General features: G+C 35.0%; 1 protein-coding gene across 3 annotated transcripts; it reads right to left on the bottom strand.

Annotated features, from left to right (window-relative positions):
* Window positions 1–646: 646 nt before the first annotated feature.
* melk (maternal embryonic leucine zipper kinase) lies at window positions 647–10,448 on the bottom strand. 3 transcript variants are annotated; one of them, XM_016228947.1, is made up of 18 exons: window positions 10,387–10,448; window positions 9,633–9,713; window positions 9,445–9,530; window positions 9,122–9,238; window positions 8,892–9,035; window positions 7,988–8,056; window positions 7,705–7,797; window positions 7,509–7,607; window positions 7,301–7,369; window positions 7,119–7,217; window positions 6,674–6,760; window positions 6,001–6,129; window positions 5,663–5,815; window positions 4,228–4,498; window positions 2,733–2,838; window positions 2,189–2,348; window positions 1,531–1,634; window positions 647–1,104 (listed from the first exon to the last, which is right to left on the bottom strand). In XM_016228947.1, the coding sequence occupies exons 2-18, from the start codon at window positions 9,694–9,696 to the stop codon at window positions 927–929; spliced, it is 2,028 nt and encodes a 675-aa protein (XP_016084433.1). In that variant the 5' UTR covers window positions 9,697–9,713; window positions 10,387–10,448; the 3' UTR covers window positions 647–926. The 3 variants fall into 3 exon arrangements, with proteins under 3 accessions (XP_016084433.1, XP_016084435.1, XP_016084432.1); XM_016228949.1 differs by having other exon boundaries at window positions 9,633–9,697; window positions 10,186–10,404; XM_016228946.1 differs by having other exon boundaries at window positions 10,186–10,404.
* Between the last annotated feature and the right edge of the window lie 2,330 nt (window positions 10,449–12,778).

A 12,778-nucleotide genomic window follows, 5' to 3' on the forward strand; every position in this document is an offset into this window, starting at 1 on the left:
GGGGTTTACAGTTTTGCACAGTTCATGGTCAATATTTCTAGTTAGTTGTCACAAATCACTTGCAGCTTTGCACTACTCATACACCAGCCAGGAACTAGCTTTCCCCTTCCTCTCCGTTTATGGTATGGCATGACACGCACAGGTGAATAGCGCAAGTATGCATAAAACAATTAGGTTTACAGTAATTATTCAGGGTTTGGAATATACAGTAACTTTAATTACATGGATAGCCACATATATCCAATTTTGCTTAATATATCGTTTATATTTTTAGATTAGGAATATACCACGGCATACTCACAAGGCACTATTTATGGGGTGAAATTTGATGAAAATAGATTTTTGTAAATTTTTATGTTGCTGTGGGCACTGGGCAGTTGCTTGGGATAATGGTAAGGTTAATAAGTCCAAATTGAGGGAAATGTCTTATTTGATATAAATAATATTTTAAAACACATCTGTCACTGATACAGTGAGACATGAGTGTTAAAAATATTTATTTAATTACATGTCAGATTGACATTATCAAAAGCAAACAAACAAAATGACAGACATCTAGAAAAGGGTAACAGATTGGAAACATTACACATTAAAACAAATAAAACATGACATAGACAATACATCATGGAGACAAACACAAAAGACAAATAAGATACAATTGCTGCCATAATGCTATAGGAGTATTGCTTATTGCTAAATTAGGTCATTAAAAAGTAAAGTGACAACAAAATACTTGCATTTCTCTCAAAGGCAGAATAATACTGTACCACCTCCTGCACATAATAAACAATTATGGATATCATCATCATCATAAGAAGTATAAAGTAGGGCATTCTGTAATAGACATCAAAAAACAGACTATGTCCACCACATTAAACTCAGGGTGGGCAAGAGGTGATGTCACTTTTAAAGTAGACAAAATGATATCAGATGCTGGAGGTGGACAGGATGTCCTCTACCAGGTGTTTATACACCCAGGCGTCACCTTTGAGCCGCTGTCGACGGATCCCGACCACCTCAGGCTTCTGCAGGATACAAACCTCCAGCTCAAACTGCATGGTCACCTTTCCAAAGTCTGACTGTGTGTGGCACTTCAGAGCATAGCTAACAGAAAAAGAGGACATTATGATAGCATTAAACAATTTAACAAATAAACCAAGTTATTTGGTTAGAGCAGCAGTTCTCAACCTTTTTGACTATATTTCCAGGTATTATGATAGCTGCTTGTTTTCAAAAGTTTTTATTATATTAAAACTAACATGCAGTTATGTTCTGTATTCCAGAACTGTAGGTTCTTCAATACAATTAAATAAATAAATACTACTAATAATAAAAATAATAGAATTTAGAATTATATTGTTTTAATATATTAATACTAATTTATTCATTTAAATACTCCTCATCCTGCTGAAGTTTTTCTGAGGCCCTCTAGTGGGCCTCGCCCCCCTCTGGTTGAGAACCACTGGTTTAGCATAAAAACTAATTTGAATTGCCGTTTCAAGAAACACATGATGGAAAGGTTTAACTTACCCCTTCTGAACGAAGTCTACATTCTTCTCTGGTAGAATGCTGAGAATCTGATTGAGCACTTGGTCAGCATTAGTCTGACTGGTGAGTGTCACGTTGTATTGAGCCTAAAAAAAACAGAGCATGAGTTATGTAGTAACTGACAAACATCTAAATGTGCAATATGGAGAGACTACCTGAAATTAAATGGAAAGAAATATGGACATGAAGTAAATGTTCTTAATTTACTTCTTCAAAATATCTTCGTGTTCACCAGAAGAAATAAACTTAGAAGAAATAAAGAAGAAATAAACTTTTTGTCCTTTCTGGAGCTTGACTATCCCTGGTCTCCATCCACATTTTCTATATGAAAGGGAGCAGCTTGGACATTTTGTTAAGCATCTCCTTTTGTGTTCCACGAAAAAGAAGTCATACAGGTTTACGGCGTGAGTGTGAGTAAATGATGACCTATCCCTTTTAAAACTTTGTTTATGTGTATGTTTTGTTTATGAGAGGAGTCACTGCTAAAGCAATGTGCCTGGTTCCAGCAGTGTGATAAACATGCCAAATCATAATTGGAATATGATTAAGAATTAGGACATTTTAGGCATCCAGGAGAACAACAGACAAACAATATAATCTTAAAGGCTAAACACAAATGTAAAAATGAGACGAATGATACCTTAATTTTGCGTGGTCCATCTCGAGGTCCTCTCTTCTTACTGGGTGTGAGCATTGTAATAACTTTATCTAGGCCTCTCTCCAGACTGCCAAACACTCTACCTCCCTTACGCTTCTGCCCACTGTCCACCTGACAGCCAGCCAGGTCCAGAGATCGAGACCTGGACAAGTGGGAAATTCAGTTTAGAACATAATTGCACATTTTTATAATTACAAAACTATCACAATGCAATGCAGCATTTGCCAAGAGGCTACTACTGAAAAATTGGGCAGTTAAAATTTTAAATAATCGTTGTCCCCCCCAAAAAAAGTCGTATATTTTATATATATATAAAAAAATTTTTAAGGTGATGTGTCAATTATGTATATGTATTTAAAAGCCATTTGTTGGATGAAACGGGGAAACCTGTGATTTTATAATTCTTTTTGCTTATAGGACAGAATTACACACTTCACCTTTAAACCCCACAGTCCTCGCCACTCCATTCTTTTTCCTTCTTTCTGCTGGTTATTTGACTCTTCTCATAAAAGACAAAGTCCTCTACCTTCTTTCAGGGCTGAAAGCCAGTATATCCAGTTCTCCTTGTTGGCCGTTCTGCTGTTGGTCCACTTCTCTCCTGCGGGACACTTCTTTAGTGGCACTGCCCGCTCCTGCACACACAGGATAAACACGTCACTACATGCTACATGCTGCCGCAGCACTGGGAACAGCGACACGTACACCTGTCAGTATGCGCTTCGGGAGTTGTCTCTCGTACACACACACACACACACACACACACACACTCCGTCCCCAGTGTACACCTGTCCGTTCCAGTGCAGGAGGTGGTGTGTGACAGTAACGAGGTGGACACAGTGGATGTTGGGACATGAAGACGTTTCCCCAGACACACTGGGCCCATACAGAGACACACACTCACACTCTGGTCAACTGAATCAAACTATAGATGCTAGATGACCAACACTCTTTTTAGCTATATTCTTCTAAACCCCAGATATGCCATTAAAGCATCTAGAACTGAACGACACCAAAAGTGCAGTGTTTGCAGAAAATGACTATTTAGACTTATGTAAGCTTTATCAGAGAGCACACGAAGATAATAGGAAAGATCCAGGTATTGCCAGCAGTGAAAGCCTCGATTAGACATGATATCTCCAGAGAAATTCCATTCACTGTTAAATCGCTATTAATGCTTTTCTTCAGCTGTCAATTCCTTCAAAGAATTAAAAAATAAATAAACAAAAAAATCTCCCAGCCCCAAGGAGTTCAAAATCACAATTCAATGTTAAAAATATAATAACAATATTCATTATTTAATAATAAAAAATATCTTACTGACCCTAAGCATATGAGGCCACTATATGAGACCCTGGACCACAAAAACCAGTCATAAGAGTCATTTTTTTTAAATTAAGATTTATACATCATCTGAAAGCTGAATAAATATATATATTTAAATATTTATTCAATATAAATATTCTTTCTATTGATGTATGGTTTGTTAGGATGGGACAATATTTGGCTGAGATACAACTATTTGAAAATTTGGAATCTGAGGGTGCAAAAAAAACCATTAAATATTGAGAAAAATCACCTTTAAAGTTGTCCAAATTAAGTCCTTAGCAATGCATATTATTAATCCAACATTAAGTTTTGATATATTTACAGTAGGAAATTTACTAAATATCTTTATGGAACATGATCTTTACTTAATATTCTAATGATTTTTGGCATAAAAGAAAAATTGATAATTTTGACCCATACAATGTATTGTTGGCCATTGCTACAAATATACCCGTGCTACTTATGACTGGTTTTGTAGTCCAGGGTCACATATAAGGGAAATTCCAAAAAATACAGCACATAAAAATTGTCGCACAAAATAAATGAATTAATTTCATTCAGGAAAAAAAATGTGCTCTTCAAGGTAGATAAAGACAGGTTCATACAAGTGATGAGATTTAGGATAACATATTTGGATTATAACAGCAAAAGTGTATACTTGTTGTGATGCTCAACTGATTCATTATCCAGCTCACCTTTGTTCGCGTCACTGCTTGTGGTAGTGATGTTGTTGTTAGGTGTTGTCGCAACATTTCTGTTGGATTTGGTCTTTCTGCTGCACATTGGAGTTCGAGGGGCAGGCAGAGCAAACACATCTCCATCTGTGCCTGTCACAGCAAGGTTTTCTTTATTTTGTCTGGTTCTATCACGTCTCTCTGGCTTCTGTTGACGGGGTCTCCCTTGCTCTATGATGGGGGAGTAGCCTATTTCATTCCGCCGCTTCTCCGATGTTTCAGAGGTGAGCTTCTGAAGACGACAAGAGTTTTCACAATAATTAGTAACTAAAGCGCTTTCTGGGTTACTACACTGAGTATTTCCTTTAGTAATGACAAATCATTTGTAAAGTAATAATTGTGAGTGAGCCACTGGGAATCACAAGCTTGACAGTGAAATGCCCAACATTACTTCCTGCTAAACATTTGGTTTCAATTTGGAAACCACATTATCCAAGTTAAATGTGTTGAAATTTGTTTCATGTTGCCTAAAAATGTTATTAAAAGGGGAATAAATGCGACTTTTTCATGTTTTTGAGTCTCTTATGCTTACCAAGGCTGACTTTTATTTGATCAAAAATACAGTAAAACAGCAATATTGTGAATTATTTTTTACAATTTAAAATTCTCTCATTTAAGGTATAAATGTCATTGTTTCCTGTGGTTGAATTACGCCATTACTCCAGTCTTCAGTGTCACATGATCATTCAGAAATCATTCTAATATTCTGATTTGGTACTTAGGTATCAAATATTATTTGTGCTTAAATATTAATAATGAAAAGTTTTTTCCTGCTTAATATTTTTGTGGAAACCATGATACATTCTTTGATGCATAGAAAGTTCAAAAGACCAGCATTTATATGAAATTGAAATTCATATTATTGACATTATAAATGTCTTTTCTGTCACCTTTGCTCAATTTAATGTGTCTTTGCTGAATAAAAGTATATTAAAAAAATTATTAATGAGCCTCAAGCACAACAGTTTTCAAGATCTACAATATTAAGCACCAAATCAGCATATTAGAAATGATTTCTGAAGGAAAGTGACACTAAAGACTAGAATTAATGCAGCCTTTGTGAACATCAAAGACTTCTTATAAAAACATTTTTATAAAATCTTAATTATTCCGGCTATACATTTTTAAACTTTAGAACTTTTTTTACCGATAACTGACCAAACACAATCCAGGTCTATCAACATTGCATTAATTCAGGAGGACAGTATGTCACTTTGGATAAAAAAGTACATTAAATAACAAGTAACATTATTAACTAACAAAAAAAGAAGCAGTAAGAGAAAAGGAGAGTTTGGAGAAATACAAAAGGAAGTTAAATGTTAAAAAAAGACTGGCTGTATAAGCAGCAATGGACAAGAGGGAAGAGCAGACAAATAAAGAGAACATGGAGGCTAACCATGCGTGGAGTGTTTGTGGTGTGTGTGTTCTTGGGCGTGAGAGGGGTCCAGGGATTCTCGTCATCGTAGCAATCAGTGGGGAAGACCATAGAGCCACGCACCACTGGGTGAACACCATCATCATCCTCACTGAAGCGTAGACTCTTCTTCAGCTGAGACAGACACACAAAATCACACTCTATACGTCGCGCAAACATGACTATAGTAATATTAATAAATAAACACCTCTATCACTCCAGTGTGACTTTTAAAGTACTTTGTAATTGTATAATAAACATAGCACAAGCTGACCACTGTGCATTCATAATGCTCATAAATATGTGTATATTGAACTCACTTGTATGTCCTGTAAAGGAGAGTACAAGGGGTCAATCATGGGGCATTCTGCTCTCAGACGCACAGGGCGGCCTTGATGCTTTTTAGCCAGCAGTAACAGGTAGGTGGCAGTCATTTGATCGTACTTCCACTGAAAAAACACACAGAGTAAGGATTTCTCTTCTGTGTGATTGATATATAATACTGATGTTTATAACAGAGGGAATTATGAACAAGGGAAGCAGCTTTGGCCAATGCACTGGCATCTACTGACATCTAGTGGTCGTGGTAAAGCGATAATGATGTTTTTCTTCGAAGTTGTTATCTTTCTCTGGTTATTAAGCAGCTATTCCATTAAATTGTTTCCTAAACACCAAATCAGCAAATTAGAATGATTTCTAATGGATCATCTGACACTGAAGCCAAGAGTAACGGCTGCTGAAAATTGAACTTCACCATCACATGAATAAATTAAATTTGAATAATGTAATCATATTTTACGATATTACAATTTTTATTGTAATAAAATCAAATAAATGGAGCTTTTGTGAGACTCCTTTAAAAACATTTTTTTTAAACTGTTCCATTTGAACAGTAGTGTCTTTGCTAGATCTATACACTTATAAATAAATACTTATGCATTTTAATATGAATAAATATAATACTCATTTTAAATCACATGAATCACTCAGTACCTCTGACACAAGTTGGATTGTTCGTTGTCTGGACTGTTTAAAAGCCACTGCCATTTCAGTGATGCAGTCTTCATCTATATGACCCAACTAAAAAGAACAAACATACAAAAGGAAGTTATACATTGACTCAATGACTCATATACAGTATTCTCTACATTTATTGGCTGTGCTTAATAGTTGAGTGTCCATCAATAAAGAATCAATGAACACTGCTGATCAATAAACATACTGACCCATGTCTGTTTCATTTGACGTAAACACATTAAGGTCATATGGATCTGTTAAAACTTTAAAGGAACTAAAGCAGATATAATTTGTAATGGATAAGTAAATACTACGAATCACAACAACTTTGAAGCTCAGAAATGTTTTATAAAAAATTATTGGCTTTACTTGACTAATTGGATCTTGGAGGCATATGATTTGACTATAAAGCTCATCTTACAGGATGTTTACTGTGCCACTCCACTGGTGTGCCGTATCCCTTCATGACCCAAGGGTGATCAAGCAACTGTTTCACAGTCAGACGCCTCTTTGGGTCCACCTGTAGGAGAGGAAAATAAACTGCATTCAATTGTACTGCCTTACTAAAACACATGAAACAGACTCATAAACCATGCACAGTACCTGCATCATCTGGTTTAGAAGCAGAATGCTAGCAGGTGAAAGCCAGTGGGGGTTGCTATATTTGCCTCTCTGTCAAAACACAAGCCAATATTGCATAAGATGAGATCACATACTATACAAAACTACTTTTATTTCAGTAACCTAATAAATGCATGGATGAATAAATAGTTGTGGTGGGATTTAATGCTCACATCTAACACAAACTTACTGTGATTTTTCTGTAGAGGACCATACAATTGTCATCATCAAATGGAAGAAAACCACACAGTAAAGCGTAAAGCAATATGCCCATACTCCACACATCAGCCTGAAACACATGTGCCATGAGATCACAAGAAATATACATGCTTAATTTGGCATTGCTTTCAAATACATTGGACACGAAACGCATATGCCACACTGACCTCAGAACCAATGTACGCCTTGCCCTGAATGAGCTCTGGAGCTGCATATGCTGGACTGCCACAACAGGTCAGTAATTCAAAACCCAAACCGCCCTAATCAAAGTAAAATTCACAACTTTTAAAATGTTATTAAACTATTTACCCTGACTCAAAACCAAGTCAACAAAGTTATATTCCTGTTTACTGTGAAGCTGCTTTAAAATAATCTGTATTGTATAAAGCACTATATAAATAAATGTGACTTGACTAAGCAAGAAAATGGACATAATAGATGGATACACACCTTTGGTTTGGCACAAAGGCCAAAGTCAATGAGTTTTAGGTTATGATCTTCACCGATCAACAGGTTTTCCTAAGGTCAGTAAGAAACAGTTGTGTCAAGCAAACATTGACAATGGAATAATTCACTCCTAAATGAAAACACTGTCATCATTTAGTCATCCTCATGTTTTTCCAAATCTGAATATCATTCAGCCAATTTCTTACATCAAGCTATCACATGGCCACCTAGATTGGAATATGGCGGACAAGTTGGACCATATTTATGGTGCTTTTGTGTCCTTTTCAAAGCTTAAAAGCTTCAGTCCCTGTTTATTGTAATTGAATGGAAAAGAGGATTGAGCACAGTGTTCTAAATTTCTCTTTTGTGTTCCACAGAGTAACACATTTTGGAACGACTGGTTCAAACAGCTGATAAAAGCATCACAATAATCAACGAGCAATCAAAACAACTCCAATCCATCAATTAACATCTAGTGAGTGAAAAGTGGCATGTTTGTAAAAACTAATTCATCATTAAAGGCATTTTAACTTTAAACCGCCGCTTTTGGACAAAATACAGTAAAATCCATAATCCATAAGAGCCTTCCTCCAGTTAAAAAGCCCATCCCGTTTTCCATTCCAATCAAAATCCACCAACACATTTGTTTAGAAATGTTCTGGAGCGATTTCACTTGTAAATGGTGCTTGATCTGTACATGTTTCTCTCCCGATTCAGACAATACGTTTAGATGAAGAAACAAACTCATCTACATCTGGGTAGGCCAGAGGGTGAGTACATTTTCAGCTAATTTTCGAACTATTCATTTAAGACATTTTTCATTTCTGGGTGATCTGTTCCTTTAATGGGAGAACTCAGTATATGATTAAGCTATTTAAAAGTCAAATGTTCTGTTCAACCAACTCACCGGTTTGAGGTCTCGGTGGGCATAGCCTTGGCTATGAACATAGGCCAATGCAGAGATGATCTGACAGAAAAACACTCGCGTCTCTTCCTCCGACAACCGGTCTTTAGCAATGATGTAATCAAACAGTTCTCCTCCAGGACAGTACTAAGAGTGACAAGATATATGCATATAAACATATGAAGCTTAATTTATTTTCATTAAGCATCAGAATCACTTTCTAGAAAACATACCTCAAGCACCATGTAGATCTTGCTTGATGTCTCAATGACATGGTAGAGTCGACACACGTGTTGATGACTGAGGTTCTTCATAGCCTCAATCTCAATCTTAACTCTGGGCAGATCATCCTAAAAACAGGTAACGCGCACTTTAAAGAGCATTTCTTTTCCAAAATGCATACTCTTCTCGTTTTCAGCATGCTAACAACTGTATTCCATCTAAAAGTAGAATAAATTAAGCAATATCTCCATACTTCTTCATTAATCCTCAAAAGAATTTGTGCAATCGTAAAATGTGTTTTAAGGCAAGTCCAACCTAAAGAAGAAGATCTTACCCCTAGGTCTTTCTTCTCCATTATTTTGATGGCCACTTTCTCTCCTGTCAGTATGTGTATACCAAGTTTGACTTTGGCAAACCCACCTATGGGTTAGAACAGAATAAAACAAGATGTGCTCTTGATGAAAGTTTCTCATATGCACGATCACTAAAGCATTACATAAAAGCACAATCAATGGACATTACCTGAGCCGATGGTTTCATAAACCTCATAGTGCTTGAGAAGTTCAGAAGTGCTTTCTACAGGCATGCTGAGGACACACACACCTGCATTAAAACAGCATTTTTTCTTTTAGTTACACATTTTTAGCGACACCTTTATAGAAAACCACCGATTAAGTGACACTCATCACATTTGCAATATCAAGTAACGTTACTTGGTGAGAATGGTGATCATCACAACGGTGTAAACAAACAACACGATCAAACCACAAAACAGAAGATTCAACCACAAAGAGTAGGTTTTATATTTATTTTTCACCCTATCAATGCCGGATGACTATCTTCGAGAAGAATCCTTTTTTATTTTTATTGTCTCGATTGGTTTCTACTGTGGAAAGACAGCTCAACATTCCTACAGCGTTATTGAATCGGCTAAGTTAACGTTACTCGAGGAGCAATGTAACTGTACTGGATATATTATGCACATTCCTCAAAGGTGAAAACTTTAAAATGTACCTAACACAATTAATGAACTGGTAAAAGCAATCATAATAAAGGATTGTTTTGACCAACTCACCAGCTGTGCTCCAATGATTCAGTTTAAAACAATAAAAAACGAAAACTTATCATGTAATGTTAAAAAAGAGGCAACAGTTTACGCTGTTACTCGAGATTACATATGTTTACAATGTGATATAAAATTAAAAATGCCAAAGCATCTTTCATTCGAACATGTTTGAAAAATTTGAATTTCCCACTTGCTACGTCAGAAGAGTACCTGTTTCCTGTTACGGTAAAAGTCTTTTTGCGCTAGGTGGAAGGGGTTTCCCCCCCTAAAAGAATAACATGCGTTATTACCGAAGAATGGTTTGAATAAAACAGAAATGCAAATAAGATTGATGCTGCTACTTTGATTTTACGTTTCAGTTGTTTTGGTTTTGTTCGAAAGATCGGGGCTAGTTGTCACACTTATAACTCCAATGAATCATTTTCAGGATGAGTTTGTAACTTAATTGAAAGTCAATAGCCACATATATATGACTCAAAAAGAAAAAGAAAGAGTTACACATCAGGTAACTTGTCAAAGTGGAATATTTGGGTGTTTCTGCAACTAAGGGCACTTTTAAATCCCAGCAGTGACATTTCAGATTTATGTTCAAATTTGTCATACGCTTTATAAATATATTCACAGTGTCATTACACACCTTGACAAAATATAATTAATGATTAATGTGATTTAATATAAAATTATTAAGCATTTATAGGTCCAAACACCATTTTTGTTCATGTCCCACAACTCTGGGCAGTCACGTAAAATAATCTAATTGAATTACAATTTGACATTATTTCAAATGGAATTGTTTAATATACATATTAATTTACAGCATCTTACATTTTTTTGTATTATTTACTGATAATTTTTTTAAATCATTTTTTCAGCTAAATGTGCCTGTCCCACACTTTTGAGTCCTTACTGCAAAGATGAAAAAAGGCTTTTATTATGACATTTTATCAAAGACAAACAAGTCTAGTTCTATGGAAACAGAAATTAGCACGTGAGCACATTGCTGACAGATTAGGCCACCTCACTACTTCACTCACAAGATCCCAAATATATAAGGTAAATATCATCTTTTCTGTGTCAGTATTTATTGTGTCCTTATCATACAGCTTAGTAATTCTGTACGTTGAACTACATTTGAAAAATAAATGTATATTACTGTTTAAGTCATATATATTAAGACGCTAAGAGTCTAAACTAATAAAAAAAACTAATTTAACGTTACCGCAGCAAATTTAGGTGTTGCGGTAGAGGCAAGTTCAAGGTTTACTGTATATTAAATTACAAATATTCAGTCTATTGTAAATTATATTTACGTTTACTGTTGTTCTCTACAGTAACGTTAGCCTGTTTTACCGACACAAGATGTCATTACCGCAGCTCTGCTTTATTTTATTTTTTTCATATTTTTATTTACAAAAAAATATTTTAGCATTTGAGTTGAGATGATTTACACATTGAAATTGCAACATCTGTCATAAAAAGCTAAATATGTCATATTTACTGTGTATGGAAACAATTGACATCTAAGGTTACTGTCTAAATTTGACATGGCATAGCGAAAACCATGAAATCCCCTATTTTGTATATTATTTTTTTATATCAGTATTTACAAAACTGCACAAAATGTGAAAAATCTATTGAAATATATAACATTTTTGTAGAAATTAAAAAAGAAAAATGTATATAATGAACGTTATTGTTAACGTTGTGGTAAGGACATTTTGTAAGAAGAAGAGTTGAAAAACATAAAAAATAAACATGTTCCAGATTAAAATCTTAATGACTCCATGCAATTTTGTTGACCTTTTTATATGTATTACAGACTCTGGTGGTTAAAATTAAAATTCACAGGTTGATTTTAAAAATTAGAGTCAAAAGTACCCTAGTTGCAGAAACACACATTTACGTTTTTTTAATGTCATTGTTGACTAAAAAATGCCAGTGTTTCTTTAGGGATAGCATATAAGCATAGCAAAAATGTACAACCTCATCTGTTAAAACAACAACAACGACAACAATAATAATAAATTAAATAAATCTGTGACCAAGGAGCTCTGAAAGAACTGACTTACCAGAAAAATTAGAAAACTATGGTTATTTTTATGGTTATTTAGATTCAACAATTGCAGCTAGCCAATGAACATGCTTTAAAACCTGAATTCACCAACTCCATTTAAATTGTATGTGTGATATTATTATGGTATTTTCAGAAATCAATAGTACGTCTGAAAAAAAAAAAGATTAAAATTAAAAACATTACTAACCTAATAAAACTTGATTCACATCATATGGCGCTGGACTGCCTCAAATCAGCATCTATTTTCTAAATTAATGTTGTTATAATCTGTGAACAATTAATCTGTGAATATGTTTTTCTTTCTTTTTTTTTATTGACCTTGTGGCGTTTATTTAAACTGTCATAACTGGACCTTCTGGTGAAAATGACAGACTTCTCTCTGGCGATGCATGCAGGACTTCATTCAATAATTTGATCCTTTTAAACCCCACCCCTTCAAGCTTGTGTTCATCCTTCTGGGCAACACCCATGCAGTTAGGAGTCAGTGATAAATCAATTGTCCCATAACAGTCAGTGCAACATATATAT

This window comes from Sinocyclocheilus grahami, unplaced genomic scaffold, assembly GCF_001515645.1.
Source record: "Sinocyclocheilus grahami isolate Dianchi unplaced genomic scaffold, SAMN03320097.WGS_v1.1 scaffold346.1, whole genome shotgun sequence".
In the NCBI taxonomy this organism is placed as follows: domain Eukaryota; kingdom Metazoa; phylum Chordata; class Actinopteri; order Cypriniformes; family Cyprinidae; genus Sinocyclocheilus; species Sinocyclocheilus grahami.

Coding starts and splice junctions, on each gene's coding strand:
- melk (XM_016228947.1), bottom strand. CDS start 9,696: ATGCCTGTAGAAAGCACTTCTGAACTTCTCAAGCACTATGAGGTTTAT. Junction 9,239..9,444: donor TGGAGAAGAAAGACCTAGGG/GTAAGATCTTCT, acceptor ACCTGTTTTTAG/GATGATCTGCCCAGAGTTAA. Junction 4,499..5,662: donor CCACAAACACTCCACGCATG/GTTAGCCTCCAT, acceptor TGTCGTCTTCAG/AAGCTCACCTCTGAAACATC.